The sequence below is a fragment of the Chaetura pelagica genome, unplaced genomic scaffold (genome assembly GCF_000747805.2).
Source record: "Chaetura pelagica isolate M959 unplaced genomic scaffold, ChaPel_1.0 scaffold50, whole genome shotgun sequence".
In the NCBI taxonomy this organism is placed as follows: Eukaryota; Metazoa; Chordata; class Aves; order Apodiformes; family Apodidae; genus Chaetura; species Chaetura pelagica.
In genome coordinates this window covers 3,736,121-3,749,218 of record NW_009952366.1, presented here as the reverse complement: position 1 = coordinate 3,749,218, position 13,098 = coordinate 3,736,121, and the positions used below count along the sequence as shown (strand labels likewise).

Below are 13,098 nucleotides of genomic sequence, written 5' to 3'. Positions count from 1 at the left end.
ACATAAAGAAAAAAATATTTTACTATAGTCTCCTTGTTTGTTGTAGACCAAAATGTGAACGCAATGTTAATCAGTATTACAAAATCAATACAGTTATTAGAATCATCTTGTGTGGTTCAGTGGCCAGACTCCTTTATATCAGTTGACATTAGATTGATTGGACTAATAATATCTGATAAGTTTTATTTCAATTTTTGTTGCAGGAAAAAATTGTGAATTCAGTATGGCACCCATTTTAGATTGGAGGAAGCTTATGAAAATTGATCCAGATGCTTTGCCTCATCAAGAAAAGCTTGCAGACAGATTGCTGGAGACCATATCCAAGGTACTCAAGGGGAAAAGAGAACATAAGTTTTTTATTGTGCTGTCTTTGGTCCTCCACATACCTAGATTATTTATTTTGTGCATTTTTATAAAAAGATATTTGTATAAAAACACTTGTCTCTTTTCTCTAGGTTGATGGGAAAGACTTAAAAACTGAAAGTCGAGAACAATTGATCCACCTTTTTAAAATTACTCAGTCACTAATGAAGGTTTGTATTAATTCTCACTTTCAGTAATTCTACAAATGCATTTATTTATTTCCTTTTTGTTTGAATGAAAGGCTCATTGCTGCATTTTCTTTTTTTTTTTTTTTTTTTCCATTTTCCTGCACTGAGCACACTGGTTATGCCTAAGAGCATTTCTATGCTACATGTGTGCTTGCACGAGAGTATCTGCTTGTAGCTGTTGGGATTACAGCATGTATCAGTGGGAACTAAAGTGGATAGAACTAACATAGTAACCTTAGTTTTACAGAGGGAAAATGCAAACAAATATCTCAAAAATTGTTTAGGTATTTTAATGCTTTTAACTTTAATACAAATTTTTGTAGTAGTTGATGGTTTAGTTTAAATAGAAACATCATCATGAATGAAGAAGTGCTGCTGTCCTAAAGCTGATTCTATAAATCTATCATAGCTTCTGGTATTTACTCATAAATGTACTGGAAACACATTTACACATTTGTTTTAGACAGGGTTTTTTTACTGTTTTTAGTACTCAGCAGTATGCGTGTCAATGTTTAGATAGCACTGTAGAATACAGAAGATGATATTTCAACAATCTGAACTTCTTAATTGTCAACATGGAGAAAAATAGGAGTGGCTTAATTGGTTTAAAGAGAGAAAAATCAGTGCTCTTTTGTAAATATTTCTTTTTTAGCAGGAATTCTATGGAATAATTTTTCATTTACATTAGTAGTAAAGAGTTGTTCTTTCTTGTTGTGTGCTTTTTTCCCCAGATGAAAGCTGAAGAGGTAGAGCTGGCATTAGAAGAAGTTGAAAAAGCTGGGGAAGAGCAAGCCAAATGTGGTAAGTAAACCTTTTTATGCTGTTCCTAAATGATATGTTAAATGTATTTATTTTTGTTTTGTTTCTTTTTATGTTGTTGTGTTTTGTTGTTGTCATTGATTTTGTCCTTGGTTTAAGTTTAGGGAAATGAATGAAATACCAACTGTTCTGAAATCAATTGCTTCAGTGAAGTAAAATATTTTAAGATTAAGGTTAACCATTGTTGTTTTATCTACTTTTTACCTTATTGAGTAATTCATAATATCTGCTCTATTTTAACAGAAAATCAATTTAAAACAAAGGTGATGAAGCTTCAAAATGAATTAGAGGTATGTTTTAAAATGTTGTTATTTGAGAGTGCTGTTTGATGGGGCTTTTAAATGAGGTTTTATAGACTAGTAGTTCACTCTAGTAAAAAGATATAATACACCTACATTTTAGCTAGTAGTTTTTATTGGCTTTCAAATATTCACCAGCCTTAGGTTTGCAAAGATGTTGTACGTGCAATTAAATTTTTATGCTTGAGTAAATCACATTTATTTATAAAGGTTTTTGGGTTTTGTTGAAAGAAGCTAGTGAGCACTTCTGGTTTTTTTCCTGAACATTAGAAATGTTAGTCATTGCATCTATTTTTTTTATTAGTTCTTTCTATTTTAAAGAACTGTGCTATATTTATAATTATTTTTATGCTTTTAAGATGGCACAAAGGTCTGCTGGTGGTCGGGATACTCGTTTTTTACGTGATGAGATCTGTCAACTGGAAAAGCAATTAGAACAAAAAGAGAGACAATTAACAGATACAGAAAAAGAACTAGAAAAAGAGAAGAAGGTGAATGAACAGGTAAGAAGGACTTCAGCTTGGTATCTCTAAAATGTGTTCTGGCACATCTTTTGAAAAGTTCTGAAAAGACCCTCTGAAATTAAAAAAAACCCCACATTGATGGAATAAGACCATTACTTTTATATTCAGTTTGTTTCTGGAGGTCTTTGTTTTCATGGTTTGTAGTGTTAGTGATATCTATGAAGGTTTTTCATCTTGTTCTAGCTTGCTCTTCGGAATGAAGCTGCTGAAAATGAAAACATCAAATTAAGGAGAGAGGTTGGTAAAAATTATTTCTGATTTACTGTATCTTTGTTTAAAAATATTAGTGCTTTGTATTTATAATCTTTGATGTGGCATGATGTTTAATTCTGTTTTAGAACATTTCCTAGTTACTGGTACAAAGAGAATAAGGAATTTTAATCACATTTATCAAACATCTTTATAGTACAGCTACTCCAATTAAGCTTAGTTAATTGAGGTCAGGTGGTGTCTACATTTGAATTTGCATGGTCCTTGTCTGGAGTTTGTGTTTTGAATTGTTAGTATTTTACTTTAATACTGTTGAAAAATAGATTTGATGGATATTAAACAGGGCTTGCTGCTATTGCTAAGTTTGTCTCATTGGTCAAAACAAAATTAAAAAAAGTCAAGAGTTAATATAGTGATCAATGAAACAATAGAGTTAGCATTTTTTATTACTAGAATTAAAAAAAATAATTATCTTGAAGCATTTATTCTAGCTGGTTTTAGGAAAAAAAAAAGCAAGGGTGTTTTATGGCATTTAATACCTATAATCTTAGCATCTGAGAGAATAAAACAGACAGCGAAAGCTAAATTAAGGTTCTGGGGGGAAACCTCGAGAATTACACCTCAAAATACCCTTTTACTTATGTGTGTGTATGAGAAGCAATTTTATTTTGTCTTTATGTTGACTCCTATTTAGTCTTCCTAAAGCAAAGATGATTTTTAATATTTTTCATGCTTTGTTCTTGTGGTCTTGTTCCTTCCTTTTTAATCCGAAGACAAAACACATAAAGAAAAAGGTGAGGTTTCTAAGTTTTCTAAAAGCAGACTGTAGGAATTTGGACGTTTTTTGGCTGTCTTAGCTCTTTGTGTTAGCTTGCTAGAAAAGCAACAAGTTTTTGTCTCCAGCTTTTCTAAACAGATTCATGTTTGGTTGCTTTTTTTGCAGAATGAGCAATTGCGCCAAGATGTAGTTGACTATCAGAGGCAAATAGATTCTCAAAAAGAAACAATTCTATCACGAAGAGGAGAGGAGTCTGACTACAGATCACAGTTGTCCAAAAAGAACTTTGAGCTTGCCCAGTATTTGGATGATATTCAGGTAAAACCTATGTGTACTATTGAGTATTTATTAGATTGTTACTGACAATAGTGTTTTCCACAAATTTATGTCCATTTAATGATCAAGTCAGGTGGAGTAAGGGAGTTCGTTATGCAGGTAGGTTCTGTGATGCATACAGTCTGCATCCATCAATCTGGCAGAGGTAATGAAGATACTGGAATTGGAAATATGTCTTTTATTTGCTGTTAGGATTTGTTGAATTTGATAATCTACAGGTGAAATACTCTCTCCTGTGCTGATTTATACTTTCAAGTCTTACATTTAAGGTAGCTATAAATTACCACTTATTCGGGTATTAAGATATGCACTATTTAAATGCAGCTTTTTCTTGAGTTTTGCAGAATTTGACTGAAGCTAATGAGAAGTTAGATATTCAAACCCAAGAAATGAGAAAGAATCTTGAGGAATCAGTGCAAGAAATGGAGAAGATGACTGATGAATATAACAAAATGAAACTAATTGTGCAACAGTCTGATATTGTTATGGATCATTTAAGAAAAGAGAAAGAGCAGTACAAATTACAAGTAAGAACTGACTTTTATAATATTGAATGTAATTTTTTCTTTTAGGTTTATACTCTATTGTCATAGCTTAAATTAAAAAACACTCAGCATGTTGAGGTGAAAACACACACTGCTGAGAAGTAGGGTGATCTTTCAATTTGATACAAATTTTAGACCTTGACTGCAGATCACTTTTTTTTTTTGTACAAAATGTTAGCTATACTCTGATGTTAAGAGCTGTGACCTTCCCTTGCTGCTGCAGTACTAATCTGTTATGTTTTATGTGTTTGATGTAATGTATTTATACGTATACATTGGCTAAGCAAAACAGGTTTGTGATGTCATGTTCATCAAAATGGCATTTCTAGGTTCAAGAGCTTTCAGACCAGCTGAAGGCAAAGAATGAGGAAGATGATCCACTCATGGCAGCTCTAAATGCAAAAGTAGAAGAATGGAAGGTACTTTTTAAGTACATTTATATTCTTTTTGGGAATTATTTCAAGTGTTCTGATGGTATTTTGTATTCTTTTCAGAAAATTTTAGCTTCAAAAGATGATGAAATCCTAGAGTATCAGCAAATGTTGTTTAACTTGAAAGAGAAATTGAAAATGGCTCAACTTGATGCAGACAAAAACAGTATAATGGCCCTTCAGCAGGTACAGTCTGTGTGAAAAATTTCTGTAATAGAAAATACCATTCAATAACTATGCTAGTGACCAAATAATTATTTAGTCTTTTATAGTTAGCAAATACCAGAATCTGTGTTATTTATGTTGCAGAATTATGAGACAGGCTGATTGATTCAACTACAAAGTTAGCTTAATAGACAATGGACAAAGGGAACTTCTCTTGCTTGATGTATAAGCTGAGTTCTTGGTAGCTGGTTCTGTTACTTTCATATTAATATTTTCTAACTATTAGCAGAGTGATTGCATTAACGCATAATCATCCATATTTTCATGTTTTTAAATTCTAGCTTAGTTTCTGTCCTACACATTGGTTGGTCATGGAAGAGTCTTAACTAATGTTTAATTTTCTTGTTCCTTTGTCTCACCTGATAGCATACTATTAAGTCCGTGGTTCAGCCCATGATAGAATTAGTTGAATTTACGTATCTGTCATATTCATGCAAAATTACATGGTTCTTTATGATTTTGAATTTCCTAGCTTTCTTGAAAAACATATAAAAGAATAAAGCACGCGACTCCTTAGAAACCGTGAAATACACACTAAGGGAAGCATACTGTATGATACTAGAATGGTATCCTGCCTTGCTTTGAGGTTTTTGAATAGATGTGTCATGACATTTGTGTTAGATGTTGGGCCCTTGTTGACTGAGCAGTATGGTGAGATATATTTATTCAGTCTTCCAAAACTAGGAAACAGCTTATCAGGTGAAAAAAATACTTAACTAGAGTTCAGTTTTTGATGATCAGAAGAGGAAGGTAGCTGAAAGTAACTTTGGTAAGCAGTTGTAGAGTCTGCTTTTAGCTGACTAGATGGGTGGAGAGGTTGCTTTTTTGGGTGACTGTCATTAGCATGACATTTTGAACAGTTTTGTGGAAATAAGCATATTTTTAAGATAGACACTTAAAAATTAAATCAAATTACTGCACTGTGTTTTAACTCAAAATGGATTGAGCTTGTTATGGTTCAGTGTATGTTTATGTTCTGAGGGTTGTTTAGCTCCTTACAACTTTGCTAAGCTCTTTTAATCTAGATTTGAAATGTGGTTATATTTGTCCACTAAGAAAGCCTGAGCTTTTGTTTTTCACATCATTGGCATAAAGTAAGGTCAGCAGCTCTTGAGATTTTTATGTTATGATTACTCTTTCTTGTCTTTTTCTTCTTTTTTTGTTTGTCGCAAAAAATAACATTAAGTTGTCTGTGATATTTCTAAGAGTCATGGATGAGCACAGAAATACTGTAATAGGACTAGAAGTAACTTTCACAGTCTGTGTATACTTACAGATGTATGTGCTTGCAAATAAGGTGTGATAAGAAGTCGATGACCTGCTGAAAGGCAGTCTGCAATACAGATGCCACATATGATCGATTGTTAGTCCTCCCGGTCTTGTACCTCTTAGTTTCCACTGGCAATTGTTTATGAGGAAGCTGTAAGAAACCTGTATTGTCTAAAATTTTTAATTGTCTGTTGGTTTAACTCTTAGATAACTGTTTTGTTTAAAAATTATAGGCTAAAATACTAGTTTTATATTTTTTTGTTTGAATGCTTTATCTTTACTATTTCTTTTATTTTTCCTGCTTTGCCTTTATATACTCAACTTCTAGATAATATCTGAACTCTATCTTGTAAGTACAGTATATCTGCTTGTTCTATAAATTGTTTTATATTAGCTACTTTTAATTTCTTCATGCACTGTTACTGTGTGGTGTTCTGTATTGCTAGCTTGCCTGTCAGTAAAAAATAATTCTTTAACAGAGGTTTGTTTTTTTTTTTGATTGTGTGTAGGGAGTGCAAGAGCGAGATGCTCAGATAAAGTTGCTTACTGAGCAAGTTGAACAGTATACCAAAGAAATGGAACAAAATGCATTTATTATCGAGGAATTAAAAAATGAACTGCAAAAAGATAAAGGTACCATGACCATTTTATGTTAAGGTCTATGAAAAGGAAAAAAAGAAACCACAAGTTTACTGTACATTTCTTTATTCTCTAGAAATACAGAAAAAATATTTGCACTATTTGAGTAGTATTAGTCTCTAATTTTTTTGTTCATACCTATTAATTAAAATTTGAGAACAGTTAAAATTTTTTCTGTGTATTTAAGTGTTTTTTATGGGAAATAAAATGCCTAATCAAACTATATCAACTCTGTAAAGGTTAGAGCATAACATGTAAAGTCTCAACTCTATCAAGAAAAGCAAATAAATAGTAGCATGTAATTAAAAATAAATTCTAATGTCCCTTACGTGCACATTATTTTTCTATATTGTTTGAATAAATGATTGGGGGGGGGAAAGAAGTTTTCACATGTAGTTTTTTATAATTAGTTTAATAGAAAAGAACAGAAAATTAAGCTCCCCTTTATAACATCATCTGAAGTGTTTCCTTCTAGCTTAATTATTGATAGCAAGAATTCCTAGTTCAATTATAAACAGGTCAAGGTTTTTCTTTCCAGGTCACTCATCTCTTGCTCAACAGAATTGGATTGGGGATATGCAGGAGAAGTTTAAAATGCTAGAAGAGAGAACTAAGGAGGCTGAGAAATCAGCAGAATTAGCAGAAGCTGATGCTATGGAAAAGGACAAAGAGCTTGTTGAGACTCTGAAACGAATGAGAAACTATGAACTGGTAAACACTTTGTCAGAGAGGACAGAGTATTCTATCTGATTTTAGGCAATCGTATTTGTCCATTTTTTATTGACTTTGTTTTAATTAGAAATGAAATGAATGACTTATGGTGCTGGATTTTTTTCCTTTTGATTTGTTAGCTGCTTCACAATTTTTACATCAGTTTTAACATTCACATGGGCTTCTAAAGCCTATTGAACAGTAATTGAAGAGTCAATCAAAATAATCAATAATCAAATATGATTATTTGACTGATAATTTAGTAAACCAACTCGATTTTGAAATATGCAGAGATTTCTCTGTAGCCAAAAGACAGATTTATAGGATTTGGGTTTTATTCAATAACTTTTTTCACTAAGCATAGTGCAGAAGAGTGGTACAGGTAGAAAAACATATTTTCTTATCCATGTAATGATAAAAGACAGATTAATAATCTTACATCTTCTGTTGGTTGTTATGTTTTTATTTCCTATTTTGGGTTGTATAGGGAATATATGGTTTGGAAGAGGCTGTTGCTGAAATAAAAGATTTAAAAAAGCAAATAAAAAAACGAGATCATGAAATTGAAACATTGATTAAGGAAGTCAATAAACTTGAACTTAAAATAAATGATTTTCTTGATGAAAATGAAGAACTTCGAGAGCGCTTAGGTATGCTATATCCATTACATTTTCAATTATTTGTTGTATAAGAATTGAAATAGCTATGTTTTGGAAATCTTTAACTTTACTAAGTAACACTTGGAAGTAATTTTTGATATTGTCCTAATACTTTCAAGTAGTTTTGGTTAGTTAGGATAAACTGCATGAATATGCATGATTAAACTTGCAGGTTTAAGAAAGTAAGAGATGAGGTTTTGTTGTGTCTTTGGTTTTGATTCCTCTTTGACTGTACACTGCTTAATTAATTTCATAATATGATATTTAGAAACCATAAAATACCGGAGTTGTAATGCTAGATTGAAAAGCAGAAAACTTTGGAGAGGCTTATTTTTACATAGGAGAATCTAAACATAAATAGAGTTAATTTTAGGTGGCATTTTATTAATTTTGGTTTTTTGAGTAATTGAAATAAAATGCTTTCTTCTGCTGTTGTTACATGGAGCATAAGATGTGTGCACATACAGAGAAATATTTATATATATTCAACTATCAACATACCATTATTTTAACTCTACTTGACTAGCTAGATTCTTACTTAAATGAACTACCTTTTGATGGTTACTAACATCAGTATTCCTCCTTAAGGAATAATTGTGTAGCATATACTGTGTTTTAGGTCTTGAGCCAAAGACAATGATTGATTTAAATGAATTAAGAAGCAACAAAACATTGAAGCAGCAGCAATTTAGAGCTGAAAAACAGATTCTTTTGCAAGAGGTAAGTGATAAATCCTGTTTTAGTCTAAAAGCTATATAATAATAATGTATTTGAACAAGATTAAATACTGATTAAATACTGATACGCAGATTGAAAGACTTGAAGAGGAAAGGATTGAACTGAAAAAACAGGTTCGTAAGTTGGCTCAGGAGAAAGGAAGAAAAGGTGCAACCATAGGTAAGATTTCTTAATAATAAATTGTCCTTTCAAAAACATGGTGTCTGTGCTTGTTAATATAGCTATGTTACACTTACTCATTTGTTTAAATTGCAAGGCTAAATCCATTTCATTGAATCTGTAGGAAGAGGTGAGTGTTTTTTATTTCCTTCGTCCTATAGCCCAGTAGCTTTTTGACTTGTGTTGGCAAGTCATGCATCACTGAGAGTTGTGTCATTGGCTTGTGGTTCTTAGATGCAGTATGATCTGGCCATGATTTCCAATAAATCTGTATAATTTAAGTGTTTCAAAAATCTTTAATGTCTCTATTTGCCACCCAGGGAAGCATCTTGTGCTTATATGGAAAGATTTACAGCTTCTTATTTTGCAGGTAGAAAACTAGAACTCAGATATTTTAAATTGAACATATTTGTTTGCTTGGAGACCAGTTAAAATTCATAATAATTTCTTACTTGTGCATTTACTTGCAATTAGCATTGGATCCTGGGGATGTGCCTATAACTGATAGCTTTACTGAAGAAAAACAGATAAATAAGAGGAAGCTGGATTTCTTGACCAGCCATGATATTGCTGAAGTAAAAGCAAAGGTAGGCTTGTAAAGCAAGTTAATACATAAAAATAGTGTTATTTTGTAGATATCTCTTCAAAGATAGATGCTTTTATTAGCTGCTATTAACCAAAAAAAATATTAATTTGTAATTTTTTTAGAAGACTAATGAATATTCTGTGTTTTTTGTGACTATAGTCTAGCAGCTCGTGTAACATGGAAGGAAGAAACATACTTGCAGATAGAGAAGCACCTGTTAGACTTCTGAAGGCAGAGAAAGTTATAGCTGAAAAGAGTACAGCTGTGGGAAATCTACCTAGAAGAATTTCTGGCATACTCAAGAATTTAAATCACATGGAAAAAAATAGAAATACTTCTTTGGTTCATTTAGATTCAAAACATGAGACAGAGTGGCAAGTAGTGAGTGACAGCTATACTTCCGAAGCTCTTAGTGTAAGAGATCTTATTGTATCACCAGAGCTACAATTTACACAAACATCAGGGATAACAGATTATACAGACAATAGAGAGATGTCAAAAGACTTAAAATCAGACTACACAGATTCGTTTTCTGCTTATCAGCGAGTCTGTCAGGCCTCAGAGGTAAGTAACTACAACTGCAGAAACAAGCCATCTTTTCAGAATGAACTGTCCATAACTTCTAATTCAGACCAAACAGGTCAGGAAATATGTTGCTTCAGACTATCTCTCAGAAGAAACTCTCTGATTTCTTGTGCATCTGTTCTTGGAAGGCCAGTAATGCACAAAACACAAGTATCAGCACTGAAGGATAAGCAAGATTATTTGCAAGTTAAGTTTTCCAATTTAACTGCATTTCAAGAAGACAGAGAAGGAAAGAAATGCCTAACAGAATTGTTGCAAGTAAAAAGTTTGGAAAGTTCACTTGAAAATGGACAAAAAGAACACTCGGGTCAGGTAGATCCAGTTGGAAATCTCATACAGCAGTTGAGAGAATTAGCCTTTCTTAGATCACTGGTGAGACACCTTTATAGTGTGAGTGCATTTCTATCGCAGTTATTTAGAAGGTAAATTCCAACAATAAAGATGTATTCATTTACTGTCATCATTATTAATTAAAGCTGTTGGATAGTTTTAATAGAATTGGATGTTTTTCCTTCTAATTTAAAAAAAAAAAAAAAGCCAAGTAATTATTTTGCAGTTTATTTGTTGACACAGGATTGAAAAATGTAGGCATACATTTTCATTTTGTTGGTGGAAAAAGTTTGCACAACAGGCAGTATGCTTTCCTGTTGTGATTTCTCTTAAAATACTGTGTTAGCCAACCTATGGAATAAATAATGCCTACTAATTGCACTTTCAGTGGAAAAGAAATGGGGTTTTTATATTTTGGAAGATAGATCTTGGAAGTAATGTCTTTTTTATATAAATGAAGAGAGAATCCTATACTAATAACTTATTATTGTTTGGGTTAAGTTTTTTTTAGAATGAGCAGATATCCCGAGATTTGTTGATCAAGAGTATGTTAAATACTTACAAAGATTTAAATCCTGAAAGATATAGAGGCCAGGCAGTGCAGGTAGTACAAAGTTTTTTTAAGAAACCCAAATAGGATAAATATTCATATAGGGTTTATTAATGGTTTAAATTTTTCCTGGTAATTTAGTTACTGTGAAGATGAGGCTTTATATTATTGTTGCCTTCTATATGACACCTCATTTTGTTTTACATACTGTATGATTTCACTGTTGATTATGTATGGATTAGCAATATTTTCAAGCATTTGTTCTCATTTAAGTAGAGTCCTAATGAAAATTCTAATGCCTGAATTACTATTTTTGAGTCTTCTTTGTTCTTTTCTTTAGAATGAGTACCTTGCAAATGAATTAAGTGTGAGAGAGAGGGATTTGGAGAAGAATGAGGCTGTAATAGCCAAATTTCAATCTAAATGTAAGTTCCAACCTTCTTTAAAAATCAGGTATATTATCAGGTGCCTGCAGATAATTTGCTTATTTAGTTTTTCTGGTTTTGTGATTTTGACCGCAAATATCTGTCTTTACAGTTTCTGTTTGAAATGCAGCTTACTTTTGTATCTTTCACCGTGATTGAATTTGCTGTGTACAGAGAAGTTTGTGATACAATTATTCTAATCTGTTTCTCAGCTGTCGAAATGAATGGTTGTGAATTGGCGCAGGTGCAAACAGAATGATTTCAAAACAATGATAGTAAATGGCATTTATCAAATTTGAATTTCTTTGAATTCTCATTAATGACTTTTTAAAAAAAATGTATTTATATTAGGGTATATCTTTGTGTGTGTGTGTTTAAATATTCATACTTAATGCTTTAAACTAGGATCTCTCATGTTTTTCCTTCCTGAATCAGACCTAATAAGGGTTTTAAGTCTGTGAGTGATCGAAATTATAATAATTATACAATTTACTTATGTAATCGTAGTGCTTTTCTGGCTACAAGGGAGTGACAGAGAATTAAACCCACTTGCTGCTTACATATATATGTCGGTTAGCTGAAGTTCACTCCTAGCAAACTGAAATAAAATTAATGTTAATTTCTCTTGGCAAGATCTTTACTTTTTTTCCCAGATAATGTGAATTCGAAATGTAATTATTTTTTACTTTTCAAAACAGACATGGTGCTTAAAGTGCTACAAATTATGCAGTTAATTCCAGGGTCTTCAGGGAAGGTAGCCAGTTATTGTTGAGATGCAGACAATGTCCTGGCAGGTTTGTTGTTTTTTTCTAAAGTTTGCAGACTTCTTGCTCAATGCTGGAAGGTTTGGAATTCCACTGAGAGACTAATGGTAGCAGGAAAACTGTATGTCTTGAGAGCCTTTATTCCAGCTAAATAATTTACATGTCTGCAACAAATATGCACGCAAATCCTATATACTTCATTGCTACACCCAAATACTTCCCAGATAGCCATATTTTTGGATTTGTGAAAGTCAGTCAGGCTACTAAAGAAGTGAAAAAGTGGCAGGAAACGTTAAAGACTGGAAGGTTCAAGAAACTCAAATATGTTCCCATGAAGCATTTTATTATTGTTTTGTTGGTATTTTTCAGCAAAATACATTCTTTAGCAGAGATTTCAGCAGCTATACTTTTAACTTCCTAATTGTGTCTGTCTATAATATGAACATTATTCTTCTATATCAAAGTAAAAAAGTATTGTGATGATAAGGCAAGGGAAACCTTAACTCATTTTTTCAGTGCCTTTAATCACATTTACAATTTTTATTACAGTAAAAGAATTATCAGAAGAGAATAAACAACTTGAACAAGGAATGAGAGAAATATTACAAGCTGTCAAGGAAATGCAGAAGGATCCTAGTGTGAAGGGAGGAGAAACAGCCTTAATAATCCCTAGTTTGGATCGTTTAGTTAATGTGAGCTTGCTTTTTAAACTATAATTTAACTTTATAAGATTGATATGCCTTTTTTTTCTTCCTCAATTATTGAGTTATTTTATAATTAAATAGTAGCTTCCTTATACACATGCTTCCTTAGTTACAGGTAGGAGTACATAGTGTGATACTTCTTTAAAATGCTAATTAAAAATATACTGCAACAAGGGATTGCCAATAAAAATATATATTTATTTTTTTTTAAATCTTCAGCTGGATAGTATAAAACTGTCTTTGGCAAGTTTATTGTTCAGT

The 13,098-nt window shown here is 32.0% G+C and overlaps 1 protein-coding gene across 1 annotated transcript in view; it reads left to right on the top strand.

The window, feature by feature from the left end:
* The first annotated feature begins 223 nt into the window (after positions 1-223).
* Positions 224-13,098, top strand: part of CEP290 (centrosomal protein 290kDa) — a 44,853-nt gene continuing 31,978 nt past the window's right edge. The window contains exons 1-18 of the mRNA XM_010008054.1: positions 224-325; positions 456-533; positions 1,283-1,352; positions 1,614-1,660; positions 2,029-2,172; positions 2,377-2,430; positions 3,347-3,499; positions 3,862-4,044; positions 4,392-4,481; positions 4,557-4,679; positions 6,497-6,620; positions 7,165-7,337; positions 7,825-7,987; positions 8,616-8,716; positions 8,806-8,893; positions 9,368-9,480; positions 11,285-11,369; positions 12,683-12,825. Of these exons, the coding sequence (XP_010006356.1) occupies positions 224-325; positions 456-533; positions 1,283-1,352; positions 1,614-1,660; positions 2,029-2,172; positions 2,377-2,430; positions 3,347-3,499; positions 3,862-4,044; positions 4,392-4,481; positions 4,557-4,679; positions 6,497-6,620; positions 7,165-7,337; positions 7,825-7,987; positions 8,616-8,716; positions 8,806-8,893; positions 9,368-9,480; positions 11,285-11,369; positions 12,683-12,825 (2,034 nt within the window). The remainder of the gene's footprint in view (positions 326-455; positions 534-1,282; positions 1,353-1,613; positions 1,661-2,028; positions 2,173-2,376; positions 2,431-3,346; positions 3,500-3,861; positions 4,045-4,391; positions 4,482-4,556; positions 4,680-6,496; positions 6,621-7,164; positions 7,338-7,824; positions 7,988-8,615; positions 8,717-8,805; positions 8,894-9,367; positions 9,481-11,284; positions 11,370-12,682; positions 12,826-13,098) is intronic.